The sequence below is a fragment of the Pecten maximus genome, chromosome 4, assembly GCF_902652985.1.
Source record: "Pecten maximus chromosome 4, xPecMax1.1, whole genome shotgun sequence".
NCBI classification, from domain to species: domain Eukaryota; kingdom Metazoa; phylum Mollusca; class Bivalvia; order Pectinida; family Pectinidae; genus Pecten; species Pecten maximus.
Genome location: NC_047018.1, coordinates 13,877,616 through 13,896,216, shown reverse-complemented (window position 1 = coordinate 13,896,216; position 18,601 = coordinate 13,877,616). Strand labels below are relative to the sequence as shown.

General features: G+C 38.5%; 2 protein-coding genes across 4 annotated transcripts in view; both read right to left on the bottom strand.

Annotated features, from left to right (window-relative positions):
* Nucleotides 1-885: 885 nt before the first annotated feature.
* On the bottom strand, nt 886-3,477 carry LOC117324795 (complement C1q tumor necrosis factor-related protein 3-like). The gene is made up of 2 exons (XM_033880630.1): nt 3,123-3,477; nt 886-1,601 (listed from the first exon to the last, which is right to left on the bottom strand). The coding sequence occupies exons 1-2, from the start codon at nt 3,436-3,438 to the stop codon at nt 1,183-1,185; spliced, it is 735 nt and encodes a 244-aa protein (XP_033736521.1). The 5' UTR covers nt 3,439-3,477; the 3' UTR covers nt 886-1,182.
* A 7,632-nt stretch (nt 3,478-11,109) lies between these two features.
* Nucleotides 11,110-18,601, bottom strand: part of LOC117325305 (potassium voltage-gated channel subfamily B member 2-like) — a 184,738-nt gene continuing 177,246 nt past the window's right edge. For all 3 annotated transcript variants that reach the window (XM_033881423.1, XM_033881422.1, XM_033881424.1), the window contains exon 6: nt 11,110-16,064. The gene's annotated coding sequence lies outside the window, so the exon portion shown is untranslated. The remainder of the gene's footprint in view (nt 16,065-18,601) is intronic.

The following is an 18,601-nucleotide window of genomic DNA, read 5'->3' as shown; positions in this document are numbered from 1 at the left end:
CCACTATTGTACGATGGAAGGTGACATGGATGGTGGCCGTTACCTCTACTGTCCTATAACTAGGACATGGAGTCACTCCACTATTGTACAACGGAAGGTGGCCTGGATGATGGCTGTTACCTCTACTGTCCTATAACGAGGACATGGAGTCACTCCACTATTGTACGATGGAAGGTGACATGGATGGTGGCCGTTACTTCTACTGTCCTATAACGAGGACATTGAGTCGCTCCATGACTCCACTATTGTACGACGAGGACGAGTGTCAAGGAAATGCCAAAACAAAACCAAGGTCATATGAGGACGGATGCCAAGGAAATGCCAACATACGGATGTGAAAGATTACCAGGAAAAAACCCACAAAGGACGAACGTTAAAACACGTAAAAAAGGAAAAGATGAGGGAAAATCCTACGTATGGCAATACTTACTGGTAGCGCATTAACATGTTCACTTCTATTGTGTAAGAACCCAACATCTAGTGCACCCTATCGTGTGGATCTTGACATTTCCTTCGACCTATTTTGTGCTTTTTATCACCTCCCCTGTATCAAAAATTATTCTCTTAGCTTCACTGAGAACTACCAGAAGGACAGCTGTGTGGTGCAGTTTAAATTACATGTATCAATTTGTAGTCTGATATCTTGTTGGTCTTTTATACAATCCTTCTAGTCGCATATTTACGATCAGCATGCCGAGGGCTACAGTATCTCATATTTTTGGGGTCTCCAATGTCCCCTAACCAGAGGACACCAACGAAGTGATGACTCCCCGCCCAATATAGTTTGCCATCAGCATCCACGAGAAGAGCTTTATCGGGAAAGATATGGTTTAAAGCAGAAGCTAATGCTTAACAATATTGTTTACTAGAACGAAGCCATTGGCATTTTGGTGAATGTGTTCTTTTTATTCTATGACATTTGAATACCAATATACACACCTTAGACGTCAATCAGAACAACATTTTATATTAAATTAAGACGACCATTTCAATATTTGCTACATGTAATTAGCAATTAATGTAATTACTATTAATCATCATTGTTAATAGATACCGGTATATTATACTGTTCTTAAAAAGTTAAAATGAAAGAATAATAAAAGAAAAACTGCTTCTGAAACAGGTTATGGAATGATGGGATCAACTCAATGCGCCATCTTTCTGATCAGAGTTTGTCTCTCATTAATCGGCAGGAGTAATGAGGAAGCCCGAGAAAGTGCTGAGTCCCCCTCCGTAGATTCTGGGGGAGTTGTTGACGTTGTTCTTCAGCCACACGATATCCCCGACGTCCAACATCACGACCGTTGTCCTTGTGGTAGTGTCAGCTCCATAAAGGTACAGTAGACCGATATTGTCGCCATTTTTGACAATGGATGCGTTTAGCTCAGCGGTATTGGAACTTCTGAATTTGATGTTAGCAGTGAAAGAGTACAGACCCGAGACAGGTGCGGTGAAATGTCCTTGTCTGATGTTATAGGCGTTTCCAATGTTTACTAGGAGGTGGTCAAATACAATCGTTTCCTTGTGAGAGATGGTCAGGAAATCCGGAGTAAGTATGGCGTTAAATCCGACGGCTGGAGGGCGGTATACGGCACTGGTCTCTGTAGGTCAACAATAACACATATATGGTTAGAGTGTCGTATCTCAACACTTAACACGCGGATCAAGAAAACAAATGGTAAAAACATAAGATCAAAATATTTGGATGCACGGATGGTGATGCTACAAAACCCCTCCAATGGGTAATCATCTGTTACAGTTTAAGTTACTAACTCCTGTATACCAGTTAATTCTTTTGGTACTATTATTAAAAGGACCTTAAAGACATATAAAAGGCTAACAAGCGAAATGGTCAAATGTATTAAAAGACTTTCTAAAAAGCAGAAAGATATTATTGTTAACGACGAGGTTTCCAACTGGGTATACGTCACGCCAGGGATTTCAGACATATCGGCTTTAGGACTGATCCTGTTTTGAATCTGTGTAAATGGCAATAGCAGAATCTATGACATTTCATCTCGACAACTAAACCCTGGCTAATACATATCAGGAAGGTCTAGACAATGGCCATAGTTGGAGTGACACCTGTCTGCTCGCTCTGATAAATATATCTAAATTGATAGCACAGAGCAGACGTATGGTACCAGTAACATGAATGAGAGGAAGTAACAAAAGCACGACGCCATTGATAGACATCAATATACCACGGTAATCAAGCACTCCGAGGACGAAATTAAATTAAATTCAGTGTCTTATCTATTCAATCTGAGTTATGAACTTTTACAACTATCCCTAAGTAACATTTAGAGATGGATTTCTTTTGTTAAAGTATCCGTAATTTTGTGATATTTGTTTTTTGTTCTCGTATCTTGGAAAAGAACCTGAAGCTTCCAGATCACAAGTAAAATACTCATGTAGATACACGACAGAGAAGCACTGCTTCAAATCCTTAAGCAAGAGATAACTGACCTTTATTCATTTCACAAGTCGGTATGTTCAGATTCTTCCAAATGGTGCAATACGACTTTATTGTAACATAACGGTTTCCCACTCTATATAGGCAGATGCTCGACACAAAAAGACGGTATAAGCTCACTGTCATGTCAAGATATGTCCACAACACCATAATTAGTTTTCTTCGATGCAATATCACACTAAAAGTACTCTACAGGAGTTAACGTAGGGCTATTCATGTCGTTGTCGATATCAAAGTTTACAAAAAATATAGAACAACGCCTATAGAGACACTACTCAAACACCCTAATGTTGTATTGCTTGGCAATTCGCGAAATGTACGTTCTGGTCTTTGCATTAAACTGTATATTACATTGTACTGACACTTGCATGCTTAAATTGATCCATCTAAATCTTCCGTGTGACCAAAGGTAAACATTCGATCCTGAATCAGATTCAGGTTTAGGCACCTCCCCCATAAAACACTTGCCTGGCGATAGTTTTGGTCCCCGACATACCGAAATTTTGTATATTTATATCCTATCTCACCTTACATCAAATTATAAGAAAGTGCATTACTTTATCATCAGGCAAATCTAATCTGACCTAAAGGCAAAGGTATAATAAGGGCATGCACAATGCTGCCTCTTAAAGAACTAAAAGCTTACCGTGCTGAGCTGTGGTGTGGCCTGCAGTATGTGTGCCATTATTGCCATGGTGTGCTGTAGTTTGAGTACCATTGTGGCCATGATGTGCTGTAGTGTGAGTTCCATTATGGACTTTATGTGTTACTGAATTGGCCCTTGATTCTTCATGGACAGCCCTGTTAAATAAGTCTGTTTGTTCCTTATTTTCAAATTGATGTTTCAAGTATACGTTCTGTTGTTCAGGATCGTCAACTCTATCCACTGCCTTCAACATGACAGAATCAGTCACAGCTGCTACTACTAATACGATGATGACCAGAAAATGGACGGGCGCCATGTTATTCCTCGGACCTTGTGCGCTAAACAGAATGACCAATTTCATAACTACCACGCGCAATAAGTAGTCACACGAGGACACATTAACAGAGAAAATTGCCAGAATAAAATTCTTCCCCACCACCTCAATACCAGATATCTACGCTATCTACGCAGGAATGTAAACCCCTGTGTCAAAATGTGTATAGATTCCTTCGTCAAAAACTGAGAGACTTAATCTGTGTGGGGGACTCAGTAAATATACTTAGCAGCACCGAATGTCAGTCTCTGCTTAATAAAGTAATGTTAAAAATGGTATTCACAGATAAATAGAACAGCGCAACAGAGTATTTGATCAAATATTTCCACACTTATCTTTTTTGCTCATGCCTTTTGTAGTTGACATTCCAATATTTAAAAAAAACTTCTTCCCTGGTTGATGTTTCAGATATTGTTTATTAGTAATGATAATATAGCTTAGGATACTATTTGGTTGTACTTTGTTCAGATAAACGATTATTTCTTTGTTTTTGATGTAATGTGATGTATAGCACGCTGGTACATAAGTTGATATTGTCATAGCAGAATCAATTTGACATTCAGCTTGTATCTAAGTGTGGGAATGTTAAAAACTAAATGTAAAAATACTTTCCATGAATTCTAGGCTTGGTATAATCTTATAGAGTTATAAAAGACCTTTCTAGGAATATTCATGATGAGTTCATACTCAAAACTCGAATATGGTTTAATTTAACATTGTTGTAAATAATCAACCACTGCGTAAAATGGTTCAATGCAGGAGTTAGTATAGTGAACTATTTAATAAAAGACAAATGCTTTTTATTTTCCTTTTATAATTTTAATGAATTCTGTACTCTGCTTGTAAACAACAATAAATTATTTACAGTATTATGACGTAATCCAAACTATAAAGAAATTCTTGAGACCTTTTACATCTTTAAGTAGAACATTGACGTTCCCAATTATTCCTCTTATTCAAACCCAAACGTTTTACTTTTGAGAAATAATATTAATATAACTGATCAGCAAAAATGGGGGAATATCTTTGACTTATGAAGAGAAATGGGAAACAGTATTCCTTTTCGAACAACTCAAACTTGAGATCTCCGTTGGCTACAATTTAACGTTAACCACAGGTACTCGTCTATATCAAGGATTGTAGTTCTATTGATGGACGAATAGCTGTGGATTAACCACTATATTCTAACAGTTAGCACCAAAAATAGAATAATCAAACAATCCAAATTCTGTGATAGAGAAAGGGCGAGAATTGTGCATATGAACTGGGAATGTGGTGACGTTCAAAATGTTCTGGCAAGTTTTGAAATACTGTTAAATGTACCAACAATTGCATTACTGATGAATGAAGAATCATTGTTATTTAAAATGGTGAATAATACTTTCTCTGTTATGGAAATAGCAAATAAAATAAAATAAAACTATATTTTTCAAAAATGTATTTCCATCCAAGATGTGATCCATGAAAAAACTGACATGATTAAGGCTGATTACAACTTTTAATGTGTTAATGTCCGTAGCAGTTCTTTTACATAACTTCATATGATTTGTATCTAGCTTTGTTTTGACTTTCTTACTTGAAATGCTTGTTCTGATATGTCTTTATCTTTTCTTTCCCCCAGTCCTATTATCAGATTCTTTTTACTTCATTTCACCTTTCTCTCATCCATATATGATATTAAGTTAGTGTTAGGTATTAGTGTACCAAGTTTCTGTTCACAAACAGCGAAGTTCCTGCAGCCCTTTACCACTGCCTATTTGCTGAGTTGTCTAAGGTGATGTTTCCTGGGCGTAAACCCGATTGTAAAACAATTTAATAAATCTTGACTTGTCACATTCCAAAAACCTCCAGTGGACGAACTAGGCTTGTATATCGATCATACCACGTGTGGTAGGAGGTTGTCCCTTGTCCAAATGTCGGTTCATACCACGTCCGATCAAAACCTTTACTGATGGTAGTAATACGTATCATACATTAAAGGTAACTTAATAAGGGAATGATACCTGAATATTGACTGATCAAATGATATAAAATATGTTCCTGACCAGAGAAGAGAGTTCAAAGAGGAAGGTCAAGGAGAAACCATCTGTATGATGTGCCGTTACTCTACATTTTATTTTATGCATTATTTGGCACATACGATATCTACTATATATAAGATCAACATAGTGGTCAAACAGAAAAGTTTTTGACTGTTGAAATGAGAATTCAGTCTGCGTACAGTCGAAGGATGGTGTTCAAAACCGAATTAATTCCGGAGAGGTAGCCCACTAAACTCCTTAGAATTTGGATTTATGGTTACATGTTTCTGCATTTGACTGGCATATGTCAGTGAATCAAAATATATAAACATAGAGACAATTTATGAAAATTGCCATACATCAGTTCCTATCTCCTAGCTGCTTTGTGTAGCCGTTTTGTCGGCTGGAATGTCAGGTTGAGGTGACTGCATACGCTTGATTTTCAATTATTGTAATAGGTCGTAGGTTGTATATGTTTCTTTGTATTGGTGATTATTGACAAAGTAGGTGTATCATTCTTACCTTACATGTTACCCTTCACTGTGTATATACCTGAACCCAGTCTCATCAACATTCCCTAACTTAGATATTCCTTTACACAGGAAATCATCGCAGGACTAAATGAAGAAATGTTCCTGAAAGTCTATGATTTCGTAGTGAAAATATAAAGTGAAACAAAATCCTTAAGTTAAGTAACGTTGGTGAAAACGGCGTCTGCTAATAACTTGCATATCGAATACTCTTTATTTGACCGCACAATACGTGCTACGATTTTCGTTTAGTTCCGCATGTATTCCAATGTATCTAGTATTCTAGTTTCAGCCAGCCGTAAGATTGACTGTGTGAAGTTTTTGTTAATGTGAAATATGTCATTGTGTTTTCTCTACGGGGTAATTCTATGTTGCTCTCTTAATATTTTGGAAACGTTTTAACTACAGATCGACGTTATATATTTCATATTTACTGTTTTTGTTTTGACAGTGAGTTTATAATCTATAAACTACAATACGTTACGATACAGCATACCTGTGTTTATCAGGTCTGTTAGATACTACATCAACATAAAATCTCTAAATACCAACGCATATTTTTATAGTAATAAATGAAGATTTGAGTGTGTGGATGAAGCATATTTTGACATACAACTTTCTCTTAAAGATTAAAAAAACATTGTGTAACCCTTTTGAATTTGGATAGTGAACGTTCCAGTTGGCCTTTATTTGTGGTAGTGATGAAGACGACAACTCGTTCTTCTTTATACGTATTCTCTTGTGTTACGATTTCATTGTGTTCTAACAGATTTGATAGAAGCTTTGTTCTGAGGTCAACATTTGTACTTGATTCAATAGTTACAACCTTGTGTGAATCAGATTAATTCACGCTGAAGGTACTGATCTCCCTTAACGTATCAACAATTCAAAAATAACATGTATCCAAGATTGGTATCTGTCATATAAAAATACAAGGATTATAAAAAAATACCCATCCAGCCTGTAAAACTCAATAATAAACCAGTAATGCTCCATCTTTTTCTATATATTCCTTCATCCTCATTTCCTATTTCATTCATTACAAGCATATACGCCTCTTTTTTCACTGATTATTACTTTAAACGTAATTATATATGTATTTTCTTTCCCCTAATTGAATATTGCTCAACATTTAATATTTTTCTGATTTGTGTTTTCTAGTTCCGTTGCAGTGTGCCTTATGAGAGAAAATGCAGCCTACCCGAAAGAGACGTTCAGAGAGGAAAATGTAGGGGAAACTCAGATTATACCAGTGTTATTTCTTAGAGAGTCAACAGAAGACAGTGTATGATAGCTAATAAGAATAATCAACACTGGATAAAACCAAAGAAGAAGAAGAAAAAGGAGTTTCAATCACTGCAAATGACTGTACCAACACAAGAAATATCGAACGTTATAGCTGTCACCTATAGTAAAGATCTATTATATACATTGGAGTTTTGATTATATTTTATGAAGCTATCATTATTCTATTTGATTTCAGCAATATTTGCTGGGACGTTTTATTATATGATATAATTGCAACATACCATTATATCATTGTACAAATTCATTATATGATAGATACGACTCTGACAAGCGTCTTTGCGAATCCGAAGTGGACAGAATGTTTTCACTGGGGCCACTTGTTGCAATGTTACTACCGCCAATAACCTCACTTTGTTCAAATCTCTACCCTACCCAGATTTGTCGTTCCTTACACCCATGAGTTTGTAAGGGACGACAGCTCGGGGTAGAGATATTGCACTTTGTTCGTCCGGTTCGAATCCGCAACAGAAAAATGACCCCCGTAAAAAAGGTAATTCCCACTTAATTAATTCCTGGAAGCTTATAACGCCATCTTTGTAAATATAACATATGACGACAACATAGAGTGTTGAAACTAAATAATATAACAATAACATCCAATCATATATTGATGAAATGGAATAATATAACAATAAAACCACATCATACAACGACAACAGCGTATAGTATAATAGTATAACGTAATCAAACAACGAGAGCATTAAATCATGTAATGATGAAAGTATACAATAGTATGGTAGAACAGTATACGAATCAAATCATAAAATGATAAATTCAAAACCTATATTGCTGATATCAAATGATATATTGGTGATATAATACCGTATCATGATCAGATTTAATCATATATTACTGATATCAAAGCATATATTTATATAATCAAATACATGTAATATATATGAAACCAAATCATAAATAGCTTCATACACAAAATGTAATAAACCTGTTTAATGACAAAATCATATAAGATAATGAAAATATTAATCCGTATAGTATTTTGATGCCATGTCCGACAGCTATGGCATTCCAGAGAGAGGCCTAGGGCAGTGTGTGAAGATAATAAAGACAACTCTTAAAATGATCCAGGAAGAAAAACCAGTAGCATTCTCCTGACCCTCCACATTGTTGTGGTCATCCACTGGCTACCAGTCTAGCACTAGACAAGTCGTTTTCTCCACAAGTACAAATGTCATTCCTGTACTTAAGTAGGCTGTGTACAGGACGACTCCAGTTTTAGATAGTTGAGTGTCAACCCTTAGGTATGACAGATTGCACGCGCTAACCTTTTGAACCGGAAGTACTTACGGAAGTACTTTTAGTGACGTCATTAATAGTTCCCGCGTTGTTATTCAATGTTAAATATGCGTGTGAGAGTTTTATGAAATGACAAGATGTACTGTTTTTAACATCGGAATAGTATCACTGATTCCTTATTTCAGTATCTTAAGGGCGACTTAATTCTAGACCTATGTTTTCTTGTGTAATGATATTAGGATGCATTTTCTGGGGCTGTGTTCGGTACTTCCTCAAATGAAGATATCCATGCGCCGACAATGCGCATTTGTTCACAAACATGCCTTGACCACCTATTTGATATGCAATTACCTGAAGTGGTGAGAGAAAAATAATCATTCCCTACCTAGGGAGTGTGACAAGGGAATCTCAACACTCGGGGAAAATCATGAATGTCCATCCCTCAGCAAGCCTCAGGTTGGACGTTAATGAATTCCCCCTCGGGATGATATTTCCTTGTCAACCCCCAAGGCAGGAAAGACTTTTATTAATTTTCAGAAAATAAGGCTGCTTTGATATTGCCCCTTACTTGAGGATAACTTGAATTCCTTAAATTAGTTTCAGGACTCACTGTAGCACGCGTTTTGTTTAAGCCACACTGTAATCGGTTAAAACAGTATGTATTTGCCAGACAGATTACAACTGAGTGACGACAAAGTCTTTTATCATCCGAATCTACTACCCCCAGTCTAACCACGCCATAGTAGATCTTAATCAGTTGACAAATGGGAGATGACTCACTACTTCAAGTCTTCAGGTCTTCGCATGGTCCACATCTAAAAAAAACTTGATATCACATGTGAAGTCTTAATAAATTGTACAGTATCTAATCAGATATGTGTGAAAAACGTTAACTGACATTACCTATAGGATCTAGATAATCAGGCACGACAGGGAGGCTCCAAGGTAGTCACGGGCGTCACGGGCGTCACGGGCAAGGTGGTCGTGGACAAGGTGGTCGTGGACAAGGTAGTCGTGGACAAGGTGGTCGTGGACAAGGTAGTCGTGGACAAGGTGGTCGTGGACAAGGTGGTCGTAGACAAGGTGGTCGTGGACAAGGTGGTCGTGGACAAGGTGGTGACAAGGTGGTCGTAGACAAGGTGGTCGTGGACAAGGTGGTCGTGGACAAGGTGGTGACAAGGTGGTCGTGGACAAGGTGGTCGTGGACAAGGTGGTCGTGGACAAGGTGGTGACAAGGTGGTCGTAGACAAGGTGGTCGTGGACAAGGTGGTCGTGGACAAGGTGGTCGTGGACAAGGTAGTCGTGGACACGGTAGTCGTGGACAAGGTGGTCGTGGACAAGGTAGTCACGGACAAGGTGGTCGTGGACAAGGTGGTCGTGGACAAGGTGGTCGTGGACAAGGTAGTCACGGACAAGGTGGTCGTGGACAAGGTGGTCACGGACAAGGTAGTAGTGGACAAGGTAGTCGTGGACAAGGTGGTCGTGGTCAAGGTGGTCGTGGACAAGGTGGTTGTGGACAAGGTAGTCGTGGACAAGGTAGTCATGGGCGTCACGGACAAGGTAGTCGTGGACACGGTAGTCGTGGACAAGGTAGTCGTGGACAAGGTGGTCGTGGACAAGGTGGTCGTGGACAAGGTAGTCGTGGACAAGGTAGTCACGGACAAGGTAGTCGTGGACAAGGTAGTCGTGGACAAGGTGGTCGTGGACAAGGTGGTCGTGGACAAGGTGGTCGTGGACAAGGCAGTCGTGGACAAGGTGGTCGTGGACAAGGTGGTCGTGGACAAGGTAGTCGTGGACAAGGTAGTCACGGACAAGGTAGTCGTGGACAAAGTAGTCACGGACAAGGTGGTCGTGGACAAGGTGGTCGTGGACAAGGTACCGACAAGGTAGTCACGGACAAGGTAGTCACGGACAAGGTAGTCGTGGACAAGGTGGTCGTGGACAAGGTAGTCACGGACAAGGTAGTCGTGGACAAGGTAGTCGTGGACAAGGTGGTCGTGGACAAGGTAGTCGTGGACAAGGTGGTCGTGGACAAGGTACCGACAAGGTAGTCACGGACAAGGTAGTCACGGACAAGGTAGTCGTGGACAAGGTGGTCGTGGACAAGGTGGTCGTGGACAAGGTAGTCACGGACAAGGTAGTCGTGGACAAGGTAGTCGTGGACAAGGTAGTCGTGGACAAGGTAGTCACGGACAAGGTGGTCGTGGACAAGGTAGTCACGGACAAGGTAGTCGTGGACAAGGTGGTCGTGGACAAGGTGGTCGTGGACAAGGTAGTCGTGGACAAGGTGGTCGTGGACAAGGTAGTCGTGGACAAGGTAGTCGTGGACAAGGTGGTCGTGGACAAGGTAGTCGTGGCAATCACAGGTGTCACGAGAAAGGAAGTCATGGACTTAAGGCAGTCACAGGTGTCACGAAAAAGGCAGTCATGGACGTCACGGGTGAAGCAGTTATGGGCGTCACGAGCAAAGCAGTCACGGGCAAGTCAGTCACTGGCAAGGCAGTCACGGGCTGTACGTTAAATGATACATAACACAAAGAATCATTTAATCAAACTGGATTAAAACCTTTATTTTAAACAATGCATATGAAATAGTGAAACTTTTTTTAAATGAAACAAATTTCAATAAACGTAATTGACAAGCAATGTTGACAAGGTATGGTAGGTAACAAGACTTTTCACTACAAATGTATACTTATATAAGCGTCCAACGTGTGTCTGTGTAACAATGCTTCTCACTACAAATGTACACATGTACTTATAGGCGTCCACTGTGTGTCCGTGTAAGAAGGTTTCTCATTACAAATGTGTATTTATATAAACGTTCACTGTGTATCTGTGTAACGAGACTTCTCACTAAAAATGTATACATATACGTATCAGACAATTTTCCGTTTCGCGATAATATTGCAGATAGGAGGTATGCATGTCTGACAACCATGTTCTCTCATGTTGGCAGTATTTTACAGGTGAAGTTTGTTCACACATAGATACCGGCACCCGTGATTTAATATATGTCTGTAAGTAACACATCACGGGCGTATAACCAAAATGTAGGCTCTCAACATCACACCTAACTCATGGCACACGTTCAAAGAGAAATGATAATTAAACAATATCACGGATATCTCGCGGATTTGTTTTATTTATTGGGTCGCATTGTTTAATGCATCGCGATCACAACTTATTATTGTTTAATATATTTATATATGTAATCGTTATTCTATTTTTGATGTACTGTGTGTGTGAATTGAGTCGGGTTTTACTTTATCAATATGATTTTTTAAACAATTATGTATGATTTTATATATGAGTTAATTTTTTTCTTCATTTTTCGTGCTCATTTATTGGTTAGAACTATGTCACGTGGACGTCTGTAAAAAGTAAATTAACTTATAGAAACAAAAAAAAAGTTGGCAAAAATGTGCATTGCACGGTTATAAATAGACTAAATGGGAATATATCACTTCGAAGCTTGAATGGTGATTCAAAGTCCACCAGAGTCAAGCGCTCTGAGGAACTAGTTACGTTGACTTCAATAAACAGCTGAAAACATCGCGATTCCCCTCGCTCAGTGGAGAGTCAGTTGAATCCATATTGGATAACTCGGATTTAGCCAGTACTAAAAGGGCCACAATGACAGCGGTGAAATTACTTGGGGAGTTTCTGACGTCGAAAAATCTTCTAAACGAATCTAATGACACTCCGTGTTAACAATTCTGATCGTTATTAAATTATTCTTAAAATTTATGTCTCGATTTACCATGTTTACGTAATGGAGACAAGAAAGCATATTCTGTTATTTGAATTTGTCTGTTTTCTTCAATTTTCAATAAAAATAAATGAAAAAAAAAGTTAAATTGAAAAATTAATCAAGAAAAATGATAAAGCAATTGTACATAGCATTTTGATTTCGGTCGATACATGGTTATATCGACCTTATCAAAATGCTATGATTGTATATTGTTGTGTGTCAGTTTTACTTATATTAATATGATTATCAAACAATTATGTACGATGTTGGTATATACTTATATCAATATGATTATCAAACAATTATGCATGATGTTGTTATATATGAGCTTGCTGTGTGTCGGTTTTACTCACATTAATATGAGTTTTAAATAGTGTTGTTTATGGAGAATGTTATGTATGTGTAGGCTAGACATGATGTATCATTGTTGTCTGGTGTTGTTATGTTATCTATACTCGTGGATGGACTACTAACATTAAAACTATTTAACCAGTCTGTACTTCGTACTAAACAGCTATTACATATTTCCTAACTAACTCATAACGTCTGTAAACACTAGATCGTAAGACAATCGACACTGTATTTATGTTTACTTATGTATGAACCTTTTTACGTGCCCTCATGCCAAATAAGCAATTAAATACTACATGTATATTGATTAGAATTTGATATATACGTGTATTTCGGTAATGTTTAATTAATGTGTAATGTTAAACTGGTGTGTTGTCATTGTTAAATGCAGTTAAAAGCCGGGTGACGATATAACTAGTACCTGTTATAGGATCATAAATCTGTCGCCAACATTCGTCACGTACAGCTGTATTTTGATACTTCCTAACGATTGACAACTTCTCGGATAAAACGTAACAATGGCTACATGACCAAATGGTCACATTATCTATAAATATTGGTTCATATATCTATACGATGTAATAGTATGTAGTGTCATTAACTGATACGCTTTATAGGTTTGCATGTGTGTGACGTATTGTCCATGTCGGGTATTAGTCTCATTAAAGTTGCTGGAATCATAAATAGACAAATATGCAGTAACCAACAGTAATTTGAATATATACATTATGTATCTATATGTGTTTAGCTACTCGATGAAAATGGTAAAATAACTTTTGCATACTAATTGTAATAGATACCACTCATCCTAATTATATGTAGATATTCTCACGGCGACAACTGAGTCAGCGACTAAAATACTGAACACACTACATAACAGACGTCTGACCTATAACAATCACGCTACATAACAAATAATCACCTTCCATACACCTCATTAATTTATACACCACCTCATTAAATAATACACCACCTCATTAAAAAGTTACATTCGCGTCTCACAGGCCCCATACACACTACACGTACAGCATGAACTTGCTTGTGTTGTCATTAGTTGTCCCAGTATATAGGATTACAAATTATATCTATAAGGGGTTCAATCGCCGCCGTTAATTTCTCTTATGCCCATGGCAAATGTCTATTATTAGGGTTGAAGCATGATTCCATCATCACATTAATTTCGGAAAATTTGGAGACAATGGCAATATATTATACCAATGACGTGTGCAAGGCCAGACTAACCCATATCATTTGAAGCCTCCTCCAACTCGTACGTAAAGGATGTGTGTCAGGCCAGACTAACCCATAACATGTGAAGCCTCCTCCAACATCATCACTGTCTGTATCTAGACATGAAATAAAATAATATAGAAGCTTGTTTTGGCAAACATTATGATATTCAGCTTTACACATTACACAAATACACCGATATAAGAAAGATTCCAAAATTTTGTAAACGTGAGGCAATTTACAAACATGTTCACCCTTTTTGATCCATTTGGTATTATACGATTTGCGAATTACCTAAAATTAAATTTCAAACATGATGGTATCGATAAGAATTACAATAAAGATATTGGCGAATCGTCACTAGAAGGTCCACAGTACACCAGGTAAACCAGACACACATCCTCATCGATTAACCATCTTTGATTGTAAACTCGTAGGAGGTAGTTCATATTGACGAACGTACGGTCAGGTAAGATTCAGAACATTTCACAGACTACATACATCGACGGTGATATTGATATCTAACATTGTGTTAAGGAATGTCAACGGTTTTGATTGGTTTATTGCTCCGAGAAAATTTTAAAAACAAGAAGATCGAGAAAGTATACTACAATTTCCGGATCATCTGAATAGTGACCTGATACTTACCCTACATGTGGGAAAATATAAAACACTTCAAATAGCAAACAATTACTTAACAGGGACATAAGATAACTGTGTAGTAGTACAAACTCTTAAGTCGCCGAATAGCAATTCTGAATTAAGTGTAAAAATCCCTTCGCCAGACATTGTACAGTAAGAGCCCTATTTTACCCTGTTAAAAAAGTGCCCTGTAATTTCAAATTGACTTGATCGTTTCTTTTCAAAATTTCCTAGAACAAAGATATGAGAATCTGTTTCTCCCAAACATGCGCCCACAGCAATAACACGGAGGTTTTAATTTGTAGTGTGCCGTATTATATATATAGATATATTGTTTTTATTACGACAAAATGTTTACGCAATCACTCAAATATCACACTATATACCGGTGTGGACATCAATAACAATTACACCATTCGTCTCGTGCTTACAGTCTGTCAAACATTCACCAGAAGTTTTCAATAATATATTTCTTATGATCGTGTTTAGGACACTAACGGAAATCACTATGGTATGTTTTGCAATATGAATACTATATAGTTAACATTAATTAAGGACTATTTACGTGTGTGTTTTAACAAGACACACCGTATACATATGTACGCATAAACCATTATTCTGTCTATAATGAACACTGGGAATGCTACATGCTAGTTATATCTTTGAACATATCAATGATTATCATCTTTTGACTATATATTAAATATATTTTTTGGGAAAAAACCTAGATAACAAAATAAAATAAAAATAGTAGTAGTCTATTTTCATAATGGAAATAGTGAACAGCCCAATCTAGATGGTCCATGGTAGCGGTGCCACGTCTCAGAATGATCAATAGTGGTGTCGTGATTTGACAAGGATTCGTCCTATATTTAGTTAATGCATATTTAACATGTCTGAAAACAACAACTTAACAGGCAAGAGTTCGGTCTCCACCAACAATGCTAAAGGGATAAAAAAGCATACTAGATTCACACCAGTGGAAACAGCAGTCTGGTTATCTATATATGTACAACTGCTACATTTGTCACAATGTAACCATCACAAGTGGAAGATCTCTCATATCACAGGGATAATAACGAGGAGTTACCATGGTAACGCGTCCAGTTCTCGGAATCAGAAGATGCTCCAGAAAACAACATTCACGTACATTTGCAGTTCATCTACCCATCCAGAATAAACGAACGCACCCGAATATTCTTAACATCTGTTTAAGCAGAGACTTACATTGTGATGTTTCTCTGGTTTTGATAAATATATATGTATTGAGCACAATGACGTCAGTGGCACTATGACGTCATAAGTTATCTGTATCTATATATATGCTATACGTACTAAGAATTGCTTCCTATGCGAATGTACGTCGTGTAGCGTATGCCATCCTGTACTTCCAAACACCATGTTACCTTATTTAATTTAGGTTTTTACGGAATAACGCCCGTTAACATTAATCATAACTAGTGGAAGCCACACAATTTGTATTCCAAAGCCATTGTCATTCTGAGGGGTATCGTTCACCTGAAAATGTAAATAACCAAAGATATAAATGAATAACACAATGATATTGAAATATAATGAACATGATAACAAATACAATCCGTGTAAATAGTGCTATATCAAATATCCGCCTTTTCAGTACGTTATCACTGGGTTCGTGGATCTATTTCTGTAAAACGAGAAAGATGTGAAGCAGGTTTTTGATGACTTCCCTCCCTTCTAACGGGCCGGAATACCTAGTGTTAACTACCTAGTACTGACGGATTGGAATACCCAGTGTTAACTACCTAGTATTGACGGACCGGAATACCTAGTGTTAACTACAAAGTACTGACGGACCGAAATACCTAGTGTTAACTACCTAGTACTGACGGACCGGAATACCTAGTGTTAACTACCTAGTACTGACGGACCGGAATACCTAGTGTTAACTACCTAGTACTGACGGACCGGAATACCTAGTGTTAACTACCTAGTACTGACGGACCGGAATACCTAGTGTTAACTACAAAGTACTGACGGACCGAAATACCTAGTGTTAACTACCTAGTACTGACGGACCGGAATACCTAGTGCTAACTACCTACTACTGACGGACCGGAATACCTAGTGTTATTACCTAGTACTGACGGACCGGAATACCTAGTGTTAACTATAGCTACCTAGTACTGACGGACAGGAATACCTAGTGTTAACTACCTAGTACTGACGGACCGGAATACCTAGTGTTAACTACCTAGTACTGACGGACCGGAATACCTAGTGTTAACTACCTAGTACTGACGGACCGGAATACCTAGTGTTAACTACTAAGTACGAACGAATCGGACTACCAAGTCTTAACTTATACCTAGTACTGACGTACCGGAATATCTAGTGTTAACTAACTAGTACTGACGGACCGGAATACCTAGTGTTAACTATCTAGTACAGACGGACCGGAATATCTAGTGTTAACTACCTAGTACTGACGGACCGGAATACCTAGTGTTAACTTATACCTAGTACAGACGGACCGGAATACCTAGTGTTAACTATCTAGTACAGACGGACCGGAATACCTAGTGTTAACTACCTAGTACTAACGGACCGGAATACCTAGTGTTAACTACCTAGTACTGACGGACAGGAATACCTAGTGTTAACTACCTAGTACTGACGGACCGGGATACCTAGTGTTAACTACCTAGTACTGACGGACCGGAATACCTAGTGTTAACTATCTAGTACTAACGGACCGGAATACCTAGTGTTAACTACCTAGTACTGGCGGACCGGAATACCTAGTGTTAACTACCTAGTACCGACGGACAGGAATACCTAGTGTTAACTACCTAGTACTGACGGACCGGAATACCTAGTGTTAACTACCTAGTACTGACGGACCGGAATACCTAGTGTTAACTTATAACTAGTACTGACGGAGCTGAATAACTTGTGTTAACTACCTAGTACTGACGGACCGGAATACCTAGTGTTAACTACCTAGTACTGACGGACAGGAATACCTAGTGTTAACTACCTAGTACTGACGGACCGGAATACCTAGTGTTAACTACCTAGTACTGACGGACCGGAATACCTAGTGTTAACTACCTAGTACTGACGGATCGGACTACCTAGTGTTAACTACCTAGTACTGACGGACCGGAATACCTAGTGTTAACTACCTAGTATTGACGGACAGGAATACCTAGTGTTAACTTATAACTAGTACTGACGGAGCTGAATAACTTGTGTTAACTACCTAGTACTGACGGACCGGAATACCTAGTGTTAACTACCTAGTACTGACGGACAGGAATACCTAGTGTTAACTACCTAGTACTGACGGACCGGAATACCTAGTGTTAACTACCTAGTACTGACGGACCGGAATACCTAGTGTTAACTACCTAGTACTGACGGACCGGACTACCTAGTGTTAACTACCTAGTACTGACGGACCGGAATGCCTAGTGTTAACTACCTAGTACTGACGGACAGGAATACCTAGTGTTAACTACCTAGTACTGACGGACCGGAATACCTAGTGTTAACTACCTAGTACTGACGGACCGGAATACCTAGTGTTAACTACCTAGTACTGACGGACCGGAATACCTAGTGTTAACTACCTAGTACTGACGGACCGGAATACCAAGTGTTAACTACCTAGTACTGACGGACCGGAATACCTAGTGTTAACTACCTAGTACTGACGGACCGGAATACCTAGTGTTAACCACCTAGTACTGACGGACCGGAATACCTAGTGTTAACTATCTAGTACTGACGGACCGGAATACCTAGTGTTAACTACCTAGTACTGACGGACCGGAATACCTAGTGTTAACTACCCAGTACTGACGGACCGGAATACCTAGTGTTAACTACCTAGTACTGACGGACCGGAATACCTAGTGTTAACTACCCAGTACTGACGGACCGGAATACCTAGTGTTAACTACCTAGTACTGACGGACCGGAATACCTAGTGTTAACTACCCAGTACTGACGGACCGGAATACCTAGTGTTAACTACCTAGTACTGACGGACCGGAATACCTAGTGTTAAC

Bases quoted from the DNA above. Each gene is read 5' to 3' on its own strand.
- LOC117324795 (XM_033880630.1), bottom strand. From the start codon at position 3,438: ATGGCGCCCGTCCATTTTCTGGTCATCATCGTATTAGTAGTAGCAGCT. The intron at 1,602-3,122 runs GTAAGCTTTTAG...GTTGACCTACAG, and splicing joins CCACACCACAGCTCAGCACG to AGACCAGTGCCGTATACCGC.